The sequence below is a fragment of the Aythya ferina genome (assembly GCF_964211825.1).
Source record: "Aythya ferina genome assembly, chromosome: 23".
Taxonomy (NCBI): Eukaryota; Metazoa; Chordata; class Aves; order Anseriformes; family Anatidae; genus Aythya; species Aythya ferina.
In genome coordinates this window covers 5,793,953-5,815,139 of record NC_140321.1, presented here as the reverse complement: position 1 = coordinate 5,815,139, position 21,187 = coordinate 5,793,953, and the positions used below count along the sequence as shown (strand labels likewise).

The following is a 21,187-nucleotide window of genomic DNA, read 5'->3' as shown; positions in this document are numbered from 1 at the left end:
TTTCCCATCCCCATCCCCGTCCCCTTCCCGTCCCCGTCCCTGTCCCCATCCCTGTCCCGTCCCTGTCCCCGTCCCCCTCCCCATCCCCTTTCCCATCCCCATCCCCATCCCTCCCCTCCCACTGCTGCCCCTGGGACTTCAGCGCCTTTCCCCCCTTTCCTCCCCCATCCCCATAAGCAGCTCCCATCCTGTCCCCAGTCCCAGGGTGCACTGGGTGCACTGGGAGCACTGGGAGCACTGGGAACAGGATTGGTGGTGCTGGCTCCTGCCAGGGGCTGGGCTCATCGGTAACAAGGGAGCACCCAGACAGACCCCAGCCCCATTTCCAGCCCCATTTCCATCCCCATCCCAACCCCATCCCCACGGGGCAAGCCTGGAGCCAGGCCAGCACCCTTGGGTGCTGCAGTGGGGGATATCATACCCCCACCACCATTCTGGGCCACCCTTCCCGGCTGGAAACCATCTCCAGAGGCTGCAGCAGGACTCCAGCCCCCAGCCTCCCCCCCCCATACACACCAAGCTCCGGGGAGGGGGGGGGACACAGCAGGGCCGGATCCTGCCCCGGGCGCTGACGCTAACCTGGTTATCCGCGATGGACGGCCGCAATCAGTGCCGTGCCCGGCACAGCCATAACTCACCCTGTGTGTCCCCCCCCCACCTTGGCCTTATTGTGTCCCCCCCCCCGCCACCTTACCGGGGTTATAAAGCGAATCCGGGCTCGGCAGCCCCCGCAGCCCCCGCCATGAGCAGCCTGGCCGCCGTCCGGGAGGGCTACGAGCGCTTCGACCCCCGCGCCTACCTGCAGAATAACTACGTGCCCCCCCGCGCCGATTTCTCCTCCGAGGACTGCGTGGTGCCCTGGAAGCTGCGATGCTTGGCCGAGACCTTTGCCAGCGGTGAGGGGGGTGCTGGAGGGGGGGGGGGGGTCTTGGGGGTCTCCCCAACCTTGGAGAGGAGAGGGGAAACTGAGGCACGGGGCGTGAGGGGGCACCCAGCACCCTGCCACCCCCCCCCCACACCGCTCTCCCCTGGATTTTCCCCCGTGCCCGGCTCCCCCAGCTCCACGTCCCCAAATCCCTGACCCGCTGTGGGACACCCCCCCCAATTTGTGCGCCCCAATCCCAGGTGAGATCCGCGGGCGCACGCTCATCGACGTGGGCTCGGGCCCCACCATCTACCAGCTGCTGAGCGCCTGCGACCACTTCGAGGAGATCGTGGCCACCGATTACCTGGCGGTGAACCGGGAGGAGCTGCAGCGCTGGGCGCGGGGCGAGCCCGGCACCTTCGACTGGAGCCCCTTCATCCAGCACGTCTGCAAGATCGAGGGGCGCGGGTAGGGGGGGCAGGGGGCAAAAGAGGGGACGTGGGGACCCCTCCCCAGGGTGGGTGGACTGGGTTGGATCACAGCTGCGTGTCTTCACTCTGCCCAAATAATGTGCCCAGATCCCTGAAGGATCCCACCCCAAATCCCCACGGGATCCCAGCCCCTTGTCCTTGTGGGATCCCAGCCCCTTGGCCCCGTGGACTCTGAGCTGATCCCCACTGGGATCACGTCCCCACACCCCAGAGCGTGATGTGCTGATCCCTGCAGGATCCTCTCTGCACATCCCCAGGGGATCCTGCCCCCCCCGTCCCTCCTGATGCTGGGCTGAGCCCCCCCAGGATCGCATCACTGTGGCCGGGCTGATCCCTGCAGGACCCCAGCCCCCTGCCCCCATTAATGCCAGGCTGATCCCTGCAGGACCCTGTCCCAGTGTCCCCATTGATGCTGGGCTGAACCCCACAGGACCCTGTCCCTGTGTCCCCATCGACATCAGGCTGATCCCTGCAGGACCCCGACCCCCTGTCCCCATTGACACTGGACTGAACCCCGCGGGACCCTGTCCCTGTGTCCCCATCGGTGCCAGGCTGATCCCTAGAGGACCCCATCCCCGTGTCCCCACAGCCCCTGGACTGACCCCTGCAGGACCCCATCCCCGTGTCCCCATTGATGCCGGGCTGATCCCTAGAGGACCTCAGCCCCCTGTCCCCATTAATGCTGGGCTGAACCCCGCAGCACCCTGTCCCCGTACCCCCATCAACACCACGCCGACCCCCACAGGAGCCCATCCCCACCCCACTCTAACCCCCAACCCCATCCCTACAGCGAACCCTGGCAGGAGAAGGAACGCCGTTTGCGGGGTCGCCTGCGACGCATCCTCCCCATCGACGTGCACCGCCCGGACCCGCTGGGGTCCCCGCTGCGCCCCCCGGCCGACGCGCTGCTCTCGGCCTTCTGCCTGGAGGCCGTCAGCCCCGACCGAGCCACCTTCGCCCGGGCTCTTGGGCACGTGGGGTCCCTCCTGCGCCCGGGGGGCCACGCAGTGCTGCTGGGGGCCCTGGGCGAATCCTTCTACCTGGCGGGGGCCGCTCGGCTGCCCGTGGTGCCGCTGGCCGAGGACGACGTCCGCGGGGCGCTGGCCGGGGCCGGCTTCGTCCTGCGCCGCTTCTGCTCCTACGCCATGCCCCCCGCCCTGCGCACCGGCGTGGACGACGTGGACGGCGTCTTCTTCGCCCACGCGCAGAAGCCGATGGAGGCCTGAGGTCCCCGTCCCCCCCCCCCCGGTCTTGTTTCCCCCCCGCCTCGAAGTCAGTTTGCGCCCGTTTGGCCCCCAGAAGTTAAATTTTGCGCACCCGAAAGTTGAATTTTGCACCCCTACAAGTTAAATTTTGCACCCCCAGAAGTTAATTTTTGCACCCCTAAAAGTTAAATTTTGCGCACCCGAAAGTTAATTTTTGCACACCCAAAAGTTGAATTTTGCATCCCCAAAATTTGAATTTTGCGCCCCCAAAAGTTGAATTTTGCGCCCCCGAGAGTCAAATTTTGCACCCCTACAAGTTAAATTTTGCACCCCTAAAAGTTAATTTTTGCACCCCCAGAAGTTAAATTTTGCACCCCCCAAAAGTTGAATTTTATGCCCCCAGAAGTTGAATTTTGCACCCCTAAAAGTTAAATTTTGCACCCCCAGAAGTTAATTTTTGTGCCCCCAGAAGTTAAAGTTTGCACCCCTACAAGTCAAATTTTGCGCACCCAAAAGTTAAATTTTGCATCCCCAAAAGTCGAATTTTGCACCCCTAAAAGTTAAATTTTACACCCTTAAAAGTTAAATTTTGTGCCCCCAAAAGTTGAATTTTATGCCCCCAAAAGTCAAATTTTGCACCCCCAAAAGTTAAATTTTGCCCCCCCCCCCCCCATTTTTGATGTCCTGTGTCCATAATAAAGGCTGAGCTGCACGGCTTGGGGAGAGCTGGGGGGGCTCGGGGGGGGGGATTTGGGAGGGGGTTTGGGGGGGTTGGTTCACAGCAAGGGGTTGGGGGGCACAAGGAGGTGATGTGGGGGGGTGGGCAGGGGGCTCACAGGCACGGGGGGGGGGCAGCAGGGTGGGAAATGGGGCACTGGGGGGGGGGCAGCAAGGGGTACGAGGGGGGGGGCGCACGGGGAGGGGGGGGGGCGGGTATGGGATGCCTGTAGGGCGCAGAGCAGGCTGAGGGACGCCGGGGGGGGGGGGCACAGATTAAATTCCAGCTTTATTCACAGCCCAGGGCACATTCTGGGGGGGGGCAGGGGGGGCTGCATCCCGCCCCCCCCCCAGGCTGCACAGGGGTCTCCCCCTGCCCCCAAGGCACCTCTCCAGCCCCGCGCATTGCACCGTGCCCCCCCCCCACCCCTCCCCGACACAGGCACCGTGTCCCCCCCCCCCCCCCAAACACACACCCCAGGACCCCCCCCCTCCTTTTTTTTCTCCCGTGTCCCCCCCCCCGCGGCTCCGTGCCCCCCAGCAGCCGTTGCCACCTCGCGGCTGCCGAGCTCCATGGCAGGGAGCCACCGGCAGCCGGGGGGGGGGGACACAAAAAAATAGGGTGTGGGGGGGGGGCCCAGACACCCCCAGCTGGGTTCCGTGCCCCCCCCCTGCACGCCACGGGGCTGGGGGGGGGAGATTTGGGGGTGCAGGGAAAGGGGAAGGAAACCTCAAGAGGCAATGGGAAGAGGGGGAAGGGGGGGGGCGCTTGGCACACGGTGGGGAAGGGGGGAAGGGGCCCCCCCCCGCCCGGGGTGGGGGGGGGGTAATTGGGGGGCCCCCCCCCGCCCTCCCCGGCTGCTCTAGTCCGTTTTGGAGAGGTCGGAGTTGGCCTTCAGGAGGTAGAGGCTGTCGTCCACCAGGAAGCTGTGGGGAGTGGGGGGGGGACAGGGCTGGGGTGGGGGGGGCACAGCTCGGCCCCCTCCACCTGTAGGTGCTGGGTCGGGAGGTGGGGGCGCCCCAAAAGCCCCCCCCCAGGGCGCTGTGAGACATTGGAGGCTGCTGGGGAGCAGCAGTGGGGCCACCCCAACAGCTCCCCAATTTTGTGGGGGGGGCACCCAGCAGCCCAGGGGGAAAACAGGGACCCCAAAGCACCTCAGATTGAAGAGGGGGGGCACTGGGAATCCCATACAGAAGGGAAGGGCCCCCATATCAAAGAGGGGGGGTCCCAGCACCCCAATTTGAGGAGGAGGGCACTCCAGGGGCAAAAGATGGACCCCAAAGCACCTCAATTTGAGGAGGGGGGGCGCTGAGGATCCCATACAGAAGGGAAGGGCCCCGATCTCAATGAGGGGGGGTCCCAGCACCCCGATTTCAGGACGGGGGGGGCACCCACCTGTAGAAGAGGACGTTGAGGGGGACGGTGCTGATGTGCCAGAGGGCGTGGGCGTCCAGCACCCAGAAGAGGGGGGGGAAATCCAGCAGCTCCAGCAGGGCCCCCGCCTGCAGCAGCAGCACCACCAGGGCGCACTTCCAGACGTGGGGCAGGCGCGGGCGGTTGCGGAGGCACCACCACAGCCACCACAGCAGGTTCAGGAGCCCTGGGGGGGGGACAAAAACACAGCTTTGGGGCACCCAGACCCCTTTACGCCCCCCCCCCAAAGCCCTGCTTTCATCCCCCCCCCCCCAGCCTCACCGATGGCCACGTTCGCGGCCATGTTGTAGCCGTAGTCGAAGCGCACCAGGGTCAGGTAGGAGACGTGGCAGGCGAGGAAGAGGAGGAGGAAGGCCCTGAAGACGCCGATTAAGGCCGGCCGCCGCAGCCCCAGTGTCCTGGGGGGGGGGACACAAGGGACAGGAGGGTTAATGGGGTGGTCCCCAGGCCCCCCCCGGGGATAGGGGAAGGGGCGCGGGGCTCACCTGACGCAGCAGAGGTACACGGAGTGCAGCACCACGGCCGAGGCGCAGAAATAATCCAGCTTCTGTGGGGGTATGGGGCATGGAGGGGGGGCTGGGATGGAGCCCCCGGGGTGGGGGGGGTCGGGGGGCATGGGATTGGGGTGGGGGGGGGGCACGGGACTGGGTTTGGGACACTGGAGTGGGATGGGATGGGGGCATGGGATTGGGATGGGATGGGGGGAACAGGACTGGGATGGGGACACAGGACTGGGAGGGGATGGGGGCACGGGACTGGGACAGGTTGGGGACAGGACTGGGATGGGGGGGACACAGGACTGGGACAGGGACACAGGACTGGGATGGGATGGGGATGCAGGACTGGGATGGGATGGGGGCACGGGACTGGGACAGGACAGGGGGAACAGGACTGGGACAGGGTGGGACATGGGACTGGGATGGGACAGGGGGACAGGACTGGGATGGGGGCACAGGACTGGGACAGGAGGGACAGGATTGGGATGGGATGGGGGAAGTGGGACTGGGATGGGACAGGGGGAACAGGACTGGGACAGGGTGGGATGTGGGACTGGGATGGGGACACAGGACTGGGACAGGGACAGGGGACTGGGATGGGGTCATGGGACTGGGACAGGATGGGGACATAAGACTGGGATGGGACTGGGAAGACTGGACTGGGATGGGAACAGGACTGGGACAGGACGGGATGGGGACAGGGGACCGGGATGGGGACGGGAAACGGGACTGGGATGGGGACATGGGACTGGGATGGGGACACGGAACTGGGACGGGGATGGGAAACGGGACTGGGACAGGACAGAGGGGCCACCAAACACAGAACTGGGACTGAGGGGGGGGGGGGACACATGTTGAGGGGGGGGGTCCAGACCTCACCCACCTCCGTCACCGCCGTGTCCCTGGTGTGGAAGACGGTGGACCAGAACCAGGCGTTGACAGAGACCTGGGGTGGGGGGGGGACACCGGGAGGGGGGTTACAGCGCGTCCCCAACCCCGGGGGGACATTTTGGGGGGGGGTCAACACTCACCCAGGCGAAGGCGACGCAGGTGGGGTACATGGGGGAGGCGGGGGGCACGGCGGCTTTGTAGCGCAGCAGCATGAGGAAGCTGGCCAGCCCGTTGAGCAGCGAGGCCAGGGCGGAGGCCGGCTCCTGGACGAAGAGGAAACGGGAAAAGGGCCACTGGGGGGGGGCCACGGGGCTGTGAGGAGATGGGGGGGACACGGGGAGACCCCCGGGTGCCCCCCGTGGGGCTCACCTTGCCGTGGAATTGGGGCACGCGGCGGCCGCCCTGCAGGTAGAGGCGCACGGTGAGCCACATGCACTCGTACTTGCAGTCGTCGCGGCACGTCCAGCCTGGGGGGGGAGAGAGGGGTTATTTTTTTTGGGGGGGGTTAGGGGAGGGTTTGGGGGGGGTTAGGGGGGGTTTGGGGGGGGTTAGGGGGGGTATTAAGGGGTGTGGGGGGGTAATTGGGGGGTGGGAGGGGGTGGAGGGGGGGGAAAGGGGGTTATTGGGGGGGTATTGGGGGGTATTTGTGGGGTGGGAGGGGGGGAAAAGGGGTTTTGGGGGGGTATTGGGGGGTATTGGGGGGTATTAGGGGGTAGGGGGGTAATTGAGGGGGTTAGGGGGGGTATTGGGGGGTGGGGGTGGGCTTATGGTGGGTAATTGGGGCGTGGGAGGGGTGGAGGGGGGGAAAAAGGGGTTATTGGGGGGGTATTGGGGGGGTATTGGGGGGTATTAGGGGGTGGGGGGGTAATTGGGAGGGTTAGGGGGGGTATTGGGGTGTGGGAGGGGGTGGAGGGGGGGAAAAAGGGGGTTATGGGGGGGTATTGGGGGGTTATGGGGGGTATTGGGGAGGTAATTGGGGGGTGGGAGGGGGTGGAGGGGGGGGAAAAGGAGTTATGGGGGGGTATTGGGGGGTATGGGGCGGTATGGGGGGTAGTTGGGGTGTATGGAGGGGGTATGGGGGTGGTATGGGAGGGGATATGGGGGGGCTTATGGGGGGTATTGGGGGGTAATTGGGGTGTATGGAGGGGTCTCGGTGCACACCCCCCCTCCCCAGTCCCTCCCAGTACAGACCACTGGGCAGCACGGGCAGGGGACAGGAGCTGGGAGCAGCTGGGCTCTTGGGTGATGTGGCCCAGCAAGTCCCACTATGGCCCAGTGCCCCACCAGTATGGCCCAGTGCCCTGCCAGTATGGCCCCAGTATGGCCCAGTGCCCTGCCAGTATGGCCCAGTGCATCCCCCAGCAAAGTCCAGTGCCCCCCAGTATGGCTCTGTGCCCCCCAGCACCACCCTGCACCCCCTGGTATGGCTCAGTGCATCCTCCAGTACGGCCCAGTGACCTTCCAGTATGGCCCAGTGACCCTCCAGTATGGCCCAGTGACCCCCCATGGCCCCAGTATGGCCCAGTGCCACTCTGCCTGGCCTGAGCGCATCCCAGTGCCTCCCAGTACAGCCCAGTGCCTCCTGGTAAAGGACAAGCCCTGCCCAGTACCTCCCAGTACAGCCCAGTACCTCCAAGTAAAGGACAAGCCCTGCCCAGTACCCTCCTAACCCCGCCCCAGTACACCCCAGTGTCTCCCAGTACAGCCCAGTGCCTCCCAGTATAGGACAAGCTCATCCCAGTGCCCTCCCAGTCTGGCCCCAGTACAGCCCAGTGCCTCCCAGTAAAGGACAAGCCCTGCCCAGTGCCCTCCCAGCCCCGCCCCAGTACAGCCCAGTGCCTCCCAGTAAAGGACAAGCCCTGCCCAGTGCCCTCCCAGCCCCGCCCCAGTACAGCCCAGTGCCTCCCAGTTCACCCCAGCGCCCCCCAGCGCTCCCAGCCCCTCCCCCTCCGCGCGGCGGTGGGCGTGGCCCCACGACAGTGGGCGTGGCCTCGCTGCGATGGGCACCACCCCCAAGCAGTGGGCGTGGCCTCGAGGCGGTGGGCGGGGCGTGGCCCTCGCGGGCAGCCAATGGGCGGCGGGGGGCGGTACCTGTGAGGCCCATGTAGAGCGGCTGCCGGGCCCGGAAGTGCCGCAGCGCCGCCCCCGAGCAGTTCCGCCGCTCGCAGCGGCCCAGGCACTCTCGGTACAGCGGCTCCCGGTCGCCCTGCGAGCCTCGGGCCGGGCCCGGCGCCGCCGCCGCCCCCAGCAGCAGCAGCAGCGCCGCCCGAGCCGCCCCACCGCCCGCCATCACCGCCCGGCCCGGCCCGGCCCGGCCTCGCCGCTTCCGGCACGCCCCGGAAGCGGGGTTGTTGGCGCGGGGCAGGGCGGGATGTGCGCGCCGCGGGGCGTTATGGGAAATGTAGTCCTGGATGTGTACACACACCGCCCCCATGGCAACGAGGCCCTAAGGGGTGGGGGGGGGCCTCGGGGCAGCCCCCAGGGGTGTCCCCGTGTCCCTAAGGGAGTCCCCATGTCCCCAGGGCTACCCCCAGGGCTGTCCCCAGCATTGTCCTCATTGTCCTGGGGCTGTCTCAGTGTCCCCAGGGGTGTTCCAATGTCCCCATGGATGTCCCCCTGTCCCCAGGGGTGTCCCCAAGGATGTCCCCAGGGCTGTCCCCTGCCCTCTCCCCTGTCCCCATAGCCCAGAGCTGTCCCCTCGCCCCAGGAATGAGCCAGTGCCACAGGCCTGGTGTATGGGGACAGTCCTGGGGTATGGGGACAAGGGGACAGTTCTGGGGTATGGGGTCAAGTGGATTGTCCTGGGGAACAGGGACAGTTCTGGGGGACAGTCCCTGATAGGGGATAGGGAGACAGTCCTGGGCTATGGGGACAATGGGACAGCGCTAGGGTACAGGGACAGTACCAGGGTATGGGGTCAGTAACAGGCTATGGGGGTGGGTATGGGGACAGGGGGACAGTCCTGGGGTACAGGGACAAGGGGACAGTTCTGGGGTACTGGGACAGTTCTGGGGTACAGGGTCAGTTCCGGGGTCAGGCCTTGCCCCGTCCCCAGGCCTGTCCCCCACACCACACCCAGGCACTGTCCCCATGTCCCCAGCACTGTCCCCGTGTCCCCGTGCTGGTGGTGGTCACGGCCCCAGCTGGATGGGGCACGGGGAGGGGGCTCCTGGCTGGAGCCGGGGTGGTTCCAGTGCTCCCAGTGCCCGTCCCAGTGCTCCCAGTGCCCGGTGGCTCTGGACTGGGGGTGTCCCGAGTCGGTGGTGCCCGGGACAGCAGGCCCAGGGGACAGAACGGACGAGGGTGTCACTGGTGCTGGTGGTGCACGGGGACATCAGGATGAACCAGTGCCCAGTGCTCCCAGTACAGAGCAGCCAAGGACCCCCAGTAGCTCTGGTGCTGGGGGTGCACTGGGACAAACTGGTGCCTGGTGCTCCTGGGACGGAGCAGCTGAGGACCCCCAGTAGCTCCAGTTCTGGTGCTGTACTGGGACAAACCAGTGCCCAGTGCTTCCGGGATGGAGCAGCCAAGGACTCCCGGTAACTTTGGTGCTGGGGGTGCACTGGGACAAACTGGTGCCCAGTTCCCCCAGGCCAGAGCAGCCAATGACTCCCAGTTGCTCCAGTTCTGGTGCCGTACTGGGACAAACCAGTGCCCAGTGCTCCCAGTACAGAACACCCAAGGACTCCCAGTTGCTCCAGTTCTGGTGCTGTACTGGGACAAACTGGTGCCCGGTTCCCGCGGGCACACCCGAGCCGAACCCATCCGTTCCCTCCGCTCCACCGGGGTTAACGCGCGCGCGGGGGCGTCGGGAGCGCGCGGGGGCGTCGGGAGCGCGCGCGGCGCGCGCGCACCCCCCCCCCTTCCCCAACCCCAACCCCGTCTCCAGGAGCGCGGCGCGGGCCCGCGAGGCGGAGCTCGGGAGCGCGGCGGGAGGAGGAGGAGGAGGAGGAGGAGGAGGAGGAGGAGGGAGGAGGCGGCGGCGACTCCGGACGGCCCAAAAAAAAAAAAAAAAAAAAAAAAAATCCAAAAGAAAAAAAAAACAAAAAACAAAAAAACAACAAAAAAACAAAAACCCAAAACTTTTCCCGGAGCGGGGCCATGGGCCGGGGCCGGCGCTGAGCACCATGATCGCCACCGGCGGCCGCTTGCTCCGCACCGGGCTGCTGCTGCTCGCCGCCCTCTGCCCCGCCGCCGCCGCCGAAGGTGGGTCCCGGGCCTCGGGGGGGGGGGGACGGGGGGGGTTAAAGGGGGTGGGGGGGCGTGGGGGGGGCACCGGGCCGCGGGGCGGACCCGGCGGCGGCGGGACTTGGAGAGGAGTTGCGCGGGGAGCGCACGGCACCGGGGGCACCGGGGGCACCGGGGGGGGGAACCGGAGGGTGAACGGGGGGGTAACGGGGGGGGGAGATCGGTTTGTGCGCTTGGAAGTGACTCCCGGTGCCCCCCACCCCCCCCCCGCGCTCGTTACCCCCCTCCCGGTGCCCCCCGCCCCGCGTCCCCACGAGTGCTGGGGGCCGGACTGGGTTGAACTGGGAGGCGCTGGGCTGCGGGGGGCTGCTCGGCCCGGTGCCCCCCGCCCCCACTACCGTCCCCTAGGGTCCCACCGAGCAGGACGAGCCCCCCCCGCGGCCCCCCGGGGAAGTTTTTGGGGGACCTGTTGCACCCCGAGCAGGGAACGGCCCCATCCCCGTCCCCGCTGCCGGGGGTCCTGGGGGCCGTGGGGACAGGAGGGGGGGGGGGACACGAGGCCAGAACAAACCCCTGCCACCCGGGGGGCCCCCCCCCCAAAGTCCTGCAGGGAGGTTTTGGGGTGCGGAGGGGCCCCGGGCGGTGGCGGTGCCCCACGGTGCGGGTGGGCGGGCGGGCGCGTCCCCGTCGCTCCCATCCACATTCTCGAGGTGCCGCACCCTGCCCGGCCCGGGGAGCAGCCGTGGGGGGGGGGGCTGGAGCCCTGAGGCATGCAGAGAGGGGGGGGCTTCGACCAGGCATTGCCCCCCCCCGGTCACCTCCACCCAGACCCTGAGTGGGGACCGGGTCCGGCACCGGGGGCGCATTGGGGTGGCAGAGCCAAAAGTGGGTCCCCCGGGGCTGGGGGGGGGCGACGGCACGTCCCCAACGCTGTCCCCCCGATAGCTCTGCCCAAGGGGGGGGGCTCGGTGCTGCACCCCCAGGGCAGCCAGTGGGGTCGTGGGATGGAAACGGGGGTCCTGGCAGGACCCCGGTCCCCCCCGCTCGCCCTTCGCCCCGGGGGAGCCGGCGGCACCCCGTGCTCTCGCGACGCAGCAGGTGGAGGGCAGACCTTGAGCTTTGGCCGCCCGCCTGCTCCAGGGCCGAATTTCCTACGGGGTGGGGGCACCTGGCACGGCCCCGCCAGCTCCCCAATCCCCGTGGGGCTTTGTGGGGGTCCCCTGTGTCCAGCCCTGTCCCCGTCCCCGTCCCCATCCCCGTGGGCAGCTCCGTGCCCGGCTGAGGGTGCGGAGCTGAACCCCAAACACGGTGCCCCCCCCCCTCTCCAAAGCTCCAGGCCGTGCCTGGGGACGTTTCTTGGGCTCGGGGGCCCCGGAGCAGGCGGGGGTCAGGAGGTGGCTGCATCCCGGTCCCCCCCCCCCCCCAAGGGCCTCGTGGCTCTGCGGGCAGCTGCCGGCACCGGGGGCTGTCACTCAGCCACGGCACGGCCGGCAGCCCCCCCTGCACGGGGCCCTGTGCCCCCCCCCGGACCCTTCCTTTGCAGCGAGACCCCCACGGGGTCTGTAGGGCTGATGCTGGCGTCTGTAGGGTTCAATCGTGCCCCCCCTTTAGGGCTCTTAGGCTGGAGAGGCTGGGGGGGCACCTGCACAGGTGCAAATCCTCCCCACGCCACGGGGACGTGGAGGGGGGCCAAAAGGGGTGCAGGGAGCAAGGCGGCGAGACCCCCAGCCCCTAACCCTATTCCCTCGGCGGGGCTGGGATTTGGGGGAAAGGTGGGGGGGGGGGGGGGGGCCATCCCGCGTGGCGGCGGCGGGGTGCTGGGGGCCCACGGGCGCGCCGGGGCTGGGCCGTGCCTGCGTCACCCGCTCGCTCCCCAAACACGCCTGACCTGAAAAGGCGGTTCCTACCGGGATGCCGCGGCTGGGGCCGTGCCACCGGGACGCCCTGACTCACCGAGGGCCCCCCCCCCCCCCCCAAATGGCACGGCCTCCCCGGCTGCAGCTCAGCCCCGCCGCCCCTCGGAGCCCCCCGCGGTGGGCACGGACCCCGTTTGGGGCCATCCGGGGCGGCCGTCGGCGCCGCTCAACAATCGCGTCTTGTCTGGGCGCTGCCCCCCCCCTCTCCTCGCCGCCGGCGTGGGCCGAGCATTCCTGCTCCGTGTGCGCCCCCCCACCCCCCGTGCCCCCCTCCCCGCTTTGGGGGCCCCCCCCCCTTGTTGTGTAGGGGGACCCAAAGCTGCGGGGTCCCGCTCGCACCCAGCCCTCAACCCCCTGGTGCCCACCCGGTGCCGGCGTCGTGCCCCGGTGTGTGCAAGCGGGGCCGTTGCACGGGGCCGTGAGCTGTGTGTGTGTACGGGGGGGGGGCATTCCCCGTGCCGCCCCCGTCCCCACGCCGCGGAGGCCGTCCAGGAAGCCCATCGGAAGCTGTTGGGAGCAGCTCTCCGCAGATAATCGGCGGCGGCCGCATCCGCGGCATTTCCTGCGGAGGCCGGAGCTGGCCGGATCCTCTGGGGGGGGGGGGGTCAGAGCCGGGCAGGCTGAGGTTGAGCCTTCCCCCTAACCCCCCCACGTCCTTTTGCTGTCCCCGCAGTGTGCACGGGCACCGACATGAAGCTGCTGCGCCCCTCCAGCCCCGAGAGCCACTACGAGACCCTGCGGCACCTCTACCAGGGCTGCCAGGTGGTGCAGGGCAACCTGGAGCTCACCTACCTGGCCCCCGACGCCGACACCGCCTTCCTCCAGGTGTGCGGGGTGGGGATTTCGGCAAGGGGGGGGGGTCCCGGGGGGTCTGCCGCTGGGCTCTCACCGCCGTGCCCCCCCCCGTCGCCAGGACATCAAGGAGGTGCAGGGCTACGTCCTGATCGCCGAGAACCAAGTGAGCGGCGTGGGGCTGCGGAGCCTGCGCATCATCCGCGGGACGCAGCTCTTCCAGGAGCGCTACGCCCTGGCCGTGCTGGGCAACTCGGGGCTGCAGCAGCTCGGCATGAGGCAGCTCACAGGTCGGGGGGAACGGCTCGGGGGGGGGGGGGATCTGGGTGGGGGTGCCCCAGGGGGCTGCGGGTCCCTGCATGGGGTTGGGTGTCCTCCTGTGGGGCTGTGGGTCCCTGGTATGGAGCTGGGTGTCCCCAGGGGGCTGCGGGTCCCTGGTGTGGGGCCAGGTGTCCCCATGGGGGGCTGTGGGTCCCTGGTGTGGGGCCAGGTGTCCCCATGGGGGGCTGCGGGTCCCTGGTGTGGGGCCAGGGGTCCCCATGGGTCTATGGGTCCCTGGTGTGGGGCTGGGTGTCCCTGGGGGGCTGCGGGTCCCTGGTGTGGGGCCAGGGGTCATCCTGTGCAGCTGTGGGTCCCTGCATGGGGCCGGGTGTCCCCCTGTGGGGCTGCAGGTCCCTAGCACAGGGCTGGGTGTCCCTGTGGGGCTGCAGGTCCCTGTATGGGGCCACGGGTCCCCATGGGGCTGCAGGTCCTTGGCACAGGGCCGGGTGTCCCCATGGGGCTGCAGGTCCCTGGTGTGGGGCCAGGGGTCCCCCTGTGGGGCTGCAGGTCCCTGGCATGGGGCTAGGGGTCCCCATGGGGCTGGGTATCCCCCTGGGGGGCTGCGGGTCCCTGTTGTGGGGCCGGGTGTCCCCATGGGGGGGGCTGCGGGTCCCTGGCGCAGATCCGGGTGACCCCGTTGGGGACCGTCCCCATCCCCAGGTGCTGACGGGGGGGGTGTCCCCCTCCCCACGCAGAGATCCTGAAGGGGGGGGTGCGCATCGAGGGGAACCCCCAGCTCTGCTTCCAGGAGACCGTCCTCTGGGCCGACATCTTCCACCGGCACAACGAGCTCCGCGCCGAGACCCTCGTGGACAGCGCCCGCAGCCGCAGCTGTGAGACCCCCGGGGATGGGTTTTGGGGAGGGGGTGGCACCGCCAGGGCACAGGGGAGCTGCTACCCCCGTGGGAAGGTGTAGGACCCCTCCCCAAAACCTCCCCCCTCCGTTCACCCCGCTGCAGGTCCCGGGTGCCACGCGCTGTGCGCCGAGGGGCACTGCTGGGGAGCCGGCCCCCAGGACTGCCAGACGCGTGAGTAAAGGGGGGGGGGGGCTGTGGTCAGCGCTGCCCCCGCCATGGGGATTCCCCAAAGACCCCACCCCTGTGAGACCCCCCCCCCCCACCCCCCAAATCGCCCTGGATACCCCCCAGCAGGCTCCCACATCCCTGCTCCATTGGCCCCGCTTGGCAACCGAATCCCTGCCCCAGGGAATCCCCAAATTCCTGCCGTGGGGACCCCCATTCACCTCCCCAAAATCCCCTTAAGCAGACCCCCACTGGCCCCAACCCCCTGCCTTGGGGACCCCCATTCCCCTCCCAAAATCCCCTTAAGCAGACCCCCACTGGCCCTAATCCCCTGCCCTGGGGACCCCCACTTGACAACCAAATCCCTGCCCCACTGACCCCAAATCCCTGGGAACCCCCATTCACCTCCCCAAAATCCCCTTAATGCAGACCCCAACTTGCCCCAAACCCCCGCCCCACTGACCCCAAATCCCTGCCCTGGGGACCCCCATTCACCTCCCCAAAATCCCCTTAATGCAGACCCCCTCTGGCCCCAAACCCCTGTCCTGAGGACCCCCATTCAGCCCCCCAAAATCCCCTTGCTGCTAACCCCAACTAGCCCCAAACCCCTTCCCCACTGACCCCAAATCCTTGCCCTGGTGACCCCCATTCACCCCCCCAAAATCCCCTTAATACAGAACCCCACTGACCCCAAATCCCTGCCCTGGGGACCCCCATTCACCCCCCAAAATCCCCTTGATCCCCCCACTGACCCCAAACCCCTGCCCCACTGACCCCCACTTGACAACCAAACCCCTGCCCCACTGACCCCAAATCCCTGGGGACCCCCACCCACCCCCCCAAAACCCCCCTTAAGCAGACCCCCACTACCCCCAAATCCCTTTTTTGGGGACCCCCGGCACCCCTTCCCACACCCCCTTTCCCCAGCAAGCCACCCACCCCCTAACTCCTTACCCCAGCGCCCCCCCCCTTTTATCCCAGACCCCTTCCCGGGGATGGGGATGGGGGGGGTTGTCCCTGACCCCCCGTGTCCCCCCCCCCTGTGCCCCCTTAGTGACCAACAGCATCTGCCACGGGTGCCCCCGCTGCAAGGGCACGAAGCCGACGGATTGCTGCCACGAGCAGTGCGCCGCCGGCTGCACCGGCCCCAAGCACTCCGACTGCCTGGTGGGCACGGGAAAAGGGGTAGGGGGGGCCAAAAAGGTGAAATGGGGGGGGTTCAGGGGCTGATGGACACCCCCCCACACCCACCCTAGGCCTGCCTGAACTTTAACCGGAGCGGGATCTGCGAGCTGCACTGCCCCCCCCTCGTCATCTACAATTCGGACACCTTCGAGTCGGTGCCGAACCGCGACGGGCGCTACACCTTCGGTGCCAGCTGCGTCAGCCAGTGCCCCTGTGAGTGCTGGGGGGGGGCAAGGAGGTTGGGGGGGGGCTCGTTACGTTGCCCTGACCATTGATATTGTCGTTGTCCCCCCCCCCGTTTAGATAATTACCTTGCCACGGAGGTGGGGTCGTGCACCCTGGTGTGCCCCCAGAACAGCCAGGAGGTCACCGTCAACAACGTGCAGAAGTGTGAGAAGTGCAGCAAGCCCTGCCCAGAGGGTGAGCAGCCCGGGGGGGGGGCTCCCCGACACATTTTTTGGGGGGTGGGGGGGCTGCCACATTTTTGGGACCCCCCCCAGCACGATGTGGGGAGCCCCAGAGGGCTGGGGGGGCCGCCGTGCCCTGGGGATCCCTGCGGCGCGCAAGGGGCAGGCGGTGTCTGGAAGGGGGGGGTCCTGGTGGAACCCCCCCGGACCAACTGGCCCCCTCTGTGCCCCCCCCCGCAGTGTGCTACGGGCTGGGGGTGGATTTCCTCAAGGGCGTCCGCGCCGTCAACGCCTCCAACATCCAGCACTTCGCCGGCTGCACCAAGATTTTCGGCAGCCTGGCCTTCCTGCCCGAGACCTTCGCCGGGTGAGCACCCCCTCCCTAACTCCATGGGGAGCCACTGGCCCCCCCCCGGCCCCACCAACCTCCCCCATCTCCCCCTCCCCTCATTCTTCCCCCCCCCCCAGGGACCCCAGCACCAACACGCCCCCCCTGGACCCCCAGCTGCTGGCGACCTTTGAGAGCCTGGAGGAGCTGACGGGTGAGCGCACGGGGTTTGGGGGGGGTCGGGGCTGGGGAGGACGCGTCCCCAGGGGGTGTGGGGGTACGAGGGGGGAGGAGGGGGGGCGGTGGTGACGCCGTGCCCCCCCCCCACCCCCCTAGGTTACCTGTACATCGCCGCCTGGCCGCCGGGCATGGAGGACCTGGGCGTCTTCCAGAACCTGCGCATCATCCGCGGCCGCGTGCTGCACAAGTGAGCGGGGTCGGGGACACCTCGGGGTGCTGGTGGTGGGGAGGGGGTGGTGATGGGGATGGGGGGGGGACACGGGACACCCCCCCCCGAAGCCGTGGGTGCTCACCCGGCCGTGTTTCGGCAGCGGCGCCTACTCGCTGACGCTGCGGGACCTGGCGGTGCGGGCGCTGGGGCTGCGCGCCCTGCAGGAGATCAGCAGCGGGATGGTGCTCGTCCACCACAACCCCCAGCTCTGCTTCCTCCAGAAGGTGCCCTGGGACCGCATCTTCCGCCACCCCCGCCAGCGCCTCTTCCAGACCCACAACAAGCCCCCCGAGCAGTGCGGTGAGTTTCCCCCCCCCCCCCCCCCCAAAAAAAAAAACAAACCCTCAATGCCATCCCCCTCCCCAAACCCTTCCCGGATCTGCTCGCTGCTCCTGGCACCCAGAGGAGCCGGGCTGGGGGGGGGGGGTTTGGGGGCTGGAAGGGGGGGGTGTTTACGGTGCCCCCACACCCCGCAGAGAGCGAGGGGCTGGTTTGCTTCCACCTCTGCGCCGAGGGGCAGTGCTGGGGGCCCGGCCCCACGCAGTGCGTGGCCTGCGAGCGGTTCCTGCGGGGCCAGGAGTGCGTCGCCTCCTGCAACCTCCTGGACGGGTGAGCACGGGGATGGGGTAGAGCACGGTGCAAGGGGTGAGGGTGGGGGTGGTCCGGGATCCTGTTCTGCACTGACCAACCCCCCCTCCCTCCCAATCCTCGCTGCTCTCGCCCCGCAGCGCTGTCCGGGAGCACACCAATGGGACGCGGTGCCTGCCGTGCCACCCCGAGTGCCAGCCCCAGAACGGCACCGAGACCTGCTTCGGATCGGTGAGGACGGGGACACGGGGACACGGGGACACCGGGGACACGAGGACGAGCCCGGTGCCGAGGTCCCTGACCCCCTCCATGCCCCCCGTGCCCCCCCCAGGAGGCGGATCAGTGCGTGGCCTGCGCCCACTACAAGGACGCGCAGCAGTGCGTGCGGCGCTGCCCCAGCGGGGTGAAGGCGGACGCCTCCTTCGTGCCCATCTGGAAATACCCCGACGAGGACGGCGTTTGCCAGCTCTGCCCCACCAACTGCACCCACTCGTGAGTGCGGGCCGTGGCCGGGCACGGGTTTTTGGGGCTGGGAGGGGGTCTCTCGCTGACCCCTCTCCGCCCCCAGGTGCACCATTCGGGACGAGGACGGCTGCCCCGTGGACCAGAAGCCGAGGTAGCGCCGCGGGTACCCCCAAGCCCCTCCGGGTGTTAAGGGGGGGCTCCTCCTGTCCCCGTTTCCCCCCCACCACCACCCCGTCACCTCCTGTCCCGCAGCCAGGTGACGTCCATCATCGCCGGCGTGGTGGGGGCTCTGCTGGTCGTCGTCCTGCTGCTCATCACCGTGGTCTGCGTCAAGCGCCGGCGGCAGCAGGAGAGGAAGCACACCATGCGGCGCCTGCTGCAGGAGACCGAGGTGGGGACGCGGGGACGTCCCCCGGGGGGGTGCCCATCCTGTGTCCACCCCCCCCCTTAATTTACTCATTTACTCACCCTGCAGCTGGTGGAGCCGCTGACGCCCAGCGGGGCCCTCCCCAACCAAGCCCAGATGCGCATCCTGAAGGAGACGGAGCTGAAGAAGGTGAAGGTTTTGGGCTCGGGCGCTTTCGGCACCGTCTATAAGGTGAGAAGGTTTTTTTTTTTGGGGGGGGGGAGGCACCCCCCGGCGGGCTCCCTCCTCCCCGCTCACCCAGCTCCTCTCCAGGGCATCTGGATCCCGGATGGGGAGAGCGTCAAGATCCCAGTGGCCATCAAGGTGTTGCGGGAGAACACCTCCCCCAAGGCCAACAAGGAGATCCTGGACGTGAGCGCGCACGGTGGCGGGGGGCACAGGGGGGGGGGTTTAGGAGACAATGGCAGGCTGACGGCCCCCAATACACACACAGGAAGCCTACGTGATGGCGGGGGTGGGCAGCCCCTACGTGTCCCGGCTGCTGGGCATCTGCCTGACCTCCACGGTGCAGCTGGTGACGCAGCTGATGCCCTACGGCTGCCTGCTGGACTACGTGCGGGAGAACAAGGACCACATCGGCTCCCAGGACCTCCTCAACTGGTGTGTGCAGATCGCCAAGGTAGGACGGGAGATAGAGGAGGGTGTGGGGGGTTAAAGGGGGTCTGGAGGCTGACCCCTGGTGCTGCAGGGGATGAGCTACCTGGAGGAGGTGCGGCTGGTGCACCGCGACCTGGCTGCTCGCAACGTGCTGGTGAAGAGCCCCAACCACGTGAAAATCACCGATTTCGGGCTGGCCCGCCTGCTCGACATCGACGAGACCGAGTACCACGCTGACGGTGGCAAGGTGGGTGGGGTGGGGGGGGTGTAGGGAGGACGGGACGGGGCGTGCCCCCACCCACGGGACCCTGCTGACCTCCGCGCCCACCCCCACGCAGGTGCCCATCAAGTGGATGGCGCTGGAGTCCATCCTGCGCCGCCGCTTCACCCACCAGAGCGACGTCTGGAGCTACGGTGCGTCCCCGAGCTGGCTTGGAGGGGGGGTGGGCTTTTAGGGGGGGGGCTCAGGACACCTCTCACCCCGTCCCTACACCCCTAGGTGTCACCGTGTGGGAGCTGATGACATTTGGGGCGAAACCGTACGACGGGATCCCGGCGCGGGAGATCCCCGACCTGCTGGAGAAGGGCGAGAGGCTGCCGCAGCCGCCCATCTGCACCATCGACGTCTACATGATCATGGTGAAATGTACGGGCGTGGGGGGGGGAAAAAAGTGGGGCAGGGGGATGCGGTGGGACCCCCGCCTCGCCCCGACGTCGCTCGGCTCTGCCCCAGGCTGGATGATCGACTCGGAGTGCCGGCCCAAATTCCGCGAGCTGGTGACCGAGTTCTCCCGCATGGCGCGGGACCCGCAGCGCTTCGTGGTCATCCAGGTAGGGACTCCGGGGTGTGTGTGTGTGGGGGGGGTCCCCATCCGTGCCCAGCGACCCTACAGACACCGAAAACCCTTTTCTCGCCCCCCCCCCCACCCCCAGAACGACATGATCGGGCTGCCCAGCTCCATGGACAGCACCTTTTACCGGGCTCTGCTGGAGGAGGAGGACATGGACGACCTGGTGGACGCCGAGGAGTACCTGGTGCCCCACCAGGGCTTCTTCAGCGCCGACACCGCCACCGCCTACCGCAGCCGCATCTCCTCCACGCGGGTAACCCCGGGGGGGTTGGGGTTTTTTTTTGGGGAACCCGGTACCCTGAGAAGTTGGGGGGTGACCCCCCCAAGGCACCCGGCTGATGCCGTGCTGTCTCGTGCCTCCAGAGCACGGCGGAGACCCCAGCGGACGGGGAGGAGGGCGAGGAGCAGGTTTTGGTGGAGGGGCCCGAGGGACCCGTGCCGGAGGTTTTGGATGGGGAGGGGGGGGCCAAAGGGACCCTGCAGAGCCCCCCGGCCACGCGCTACAGCGAGGACCCCACCGGGCTGTCGGGTGACGAGAGCGAGGGCTTGGACCCCGAAGGCTTCCTCCCCCCGGCCCCCTGCAGCACCATGCCAGGTAGGAGGAGGAGGAAGGGGCAGGATTTTTTTTGGGGTGGGGGGGGCGAGCACCCCCGCTCGGCTCCTCACCCACCCCTTTTGTCCCCGCAGAGTACGTCAACCAGGCCGGGGAGCAGCTGTCCCCCCCCCGGCACCCCCGCACGCCCCCCTCCCCGCTGGAGAAACCCAAAAGCCACGCGGGGAAGAACGGGCTCATCAAGGACCCCAAACACCCCTTCCCCACCCCGGGACCCTTCGGCCGAGCCGTGGAAAATCCCGAATACCTGACCCCCCCGGGGCTGCCGGCCCCCGGTTCCTTCAGCCAAGCCTTCGACAACCCCTACTACTGGAACCAGGACCCCCAAAAAAGCAGCAACCCCGAGGGGGGGCCCCTCACCACGCCGGCAGCCGAAAACCCCGAATACCTGGGCCTGGCCGAGCCCCCCCTGCGCCCCGAGGACGCGGCCGTGTAGGGTCGGGACCCCGAAAGAGCCCCCCCCCCGAGCCCCAAATCGTTGGCAGAGCTCGGGGAGGAGGCGACGGACACGGGGAGAGCCCCAGGACGCTGTGGGACAGCGCGGCGGCAGCATGGGGGAAGGCGGAGGGGGCACCCCGTTGCCTCCTGGACCCCCCCAAAAAAAGGGACCCCAAAAACCCCGCTGGATTTGGGGGCTCGGGCTGCGGAGCTCAAGGGCTGAGGACACCAAGGGACGAGCGGGGCCGGCGCTGGCAGCACCGAGGTGGGACAGCGGGAGCATGGTGCCACCCCGCTCCCCAAAACTCTTCCAAAACCCCAAAACCGCGACCCCCCGACCCCACAAACCCCCCCCCCCCCCGGCGCACAGCGGCGCCGGGCACAGCGACTTGCACTGAGAGCAGGCCCCGGGCTCCTGCTGGATTGCTGGAAGCGCCCCCCGGGGCTGTGGATTTGAGAATTGTATTTGGGTTTTCTACTCTGCTTGTCCCTCTGCT

General features: G+C 68.3%; 3 protein-coding genes across 4 annotated transcripts; 2 read left to right on the top strand and 1 right to left on the bottom strand.

Moving 5' to 3' along the window:
* The first annotated feature begins 147 nt into the window (after positions 1–147).
* Positions 148–2,768, top strand: PNMT (phenylethanolamine N-methyltransferase). The gene is made up of 4 exons (XM_084496126.1): positions 148–641; positions 726–896; positions 1,126–1,333; positions 2,147–2,768. The coding sequence occupies exons 1-4, from the start codon at positions 593–595 to the stop codon at positions 2,580–2,582; spliced, it is 864 nt and encodes a 287-aa protein (XP_084352252.1). The 5' UTR covers positions 148–592; the 3' UTR covers positions 2,583–2,768.
* A 1,130-nt stretch (positions 2,769–3,898) lies between these two features.
* Positions 3,899–8,406, bottom strand: PGAP3 (post-GPI attachment to proteins phospholipase 3). Of its 2 annotated transcripts, none has more exons than XM_084495991.1 (8): positions 8,193–8,406; positions 6,471–6,568; positions 6,242–6,364; positions 6,094–6,156; positions 5,199–5,260; positions 4,975–5,111; positions 4,675–4,879; positions 3,899–4,205 (listed from the first exon to the last, which is right to left on the bottom strand). In XM_084495991.1, the coding sequence occupies exons 1-8, from the start codon at positions 8,389–8,391 to the stop codon at positions 4,142–4,144; spliced, it is 951 nt and encodes a 316-aa protein (XP_084352117.1). In that variant the 5' UTR covers positions 8,392–8,406; the 3' UTR covers positions 3,899–4,141. The 2 variants fall into 2 exon arrangements, with proteins under 2 accessions (XP_084352117.1, XP_084352116.1); XM_084495990.1 differs by having other exon boundaries at positions 3,902–4,205; positions 6,242–6,394.
* A 1,659-nt stretch (positions 8,407–10,065) lies between these two features.
* On the top strand, positions 10,066–21,168 carry ERBB2 (erb-b2 receptor tyrosine kinase 2). Its single transcript, XM_084496414.1, has 27 exons — positions 10,066–10,307; positions 12,879–13,030; positions 13,119–13,287; positions 14,014–14,151; positions 14,278–14,346; positions 15,395–15,507; positions 15,597–15,738; positions 15,829–15,945; positions 16,173–16,299; positions 16,401–16,474; positions 16,597–16,687; positions 16,812–17,011; positions 17,188–17,320; positions 17,440–17,530; positions 17,631–17,791; positions 17,868–17,915; positions 18,017–18,155; positions 18,240–18,362; positions 18,444–18,542; positions 18,625–18,810; positions 18,880–19,035; positions 19,127–19,202; positions 19,288–19,434; positions 19,522–19,619; positions 19,722–19,892; positions 20,003–20,234; positions 20,327–21,168. The coding sequence occupies exons 1-27, from the start codon at positions 10,229–10,231 to the stop codon at positions 20,686–20,688; spliced, it is 3,693 nt and encodes a 1,230-aa protein (XP_084352540.1). The 5' UTR covers positions 10,066–10,228; the 3' UTR covers positions 20,689–21,168.
* Positions 21,169–21,187: the final 19 nt, after the last annotated feature.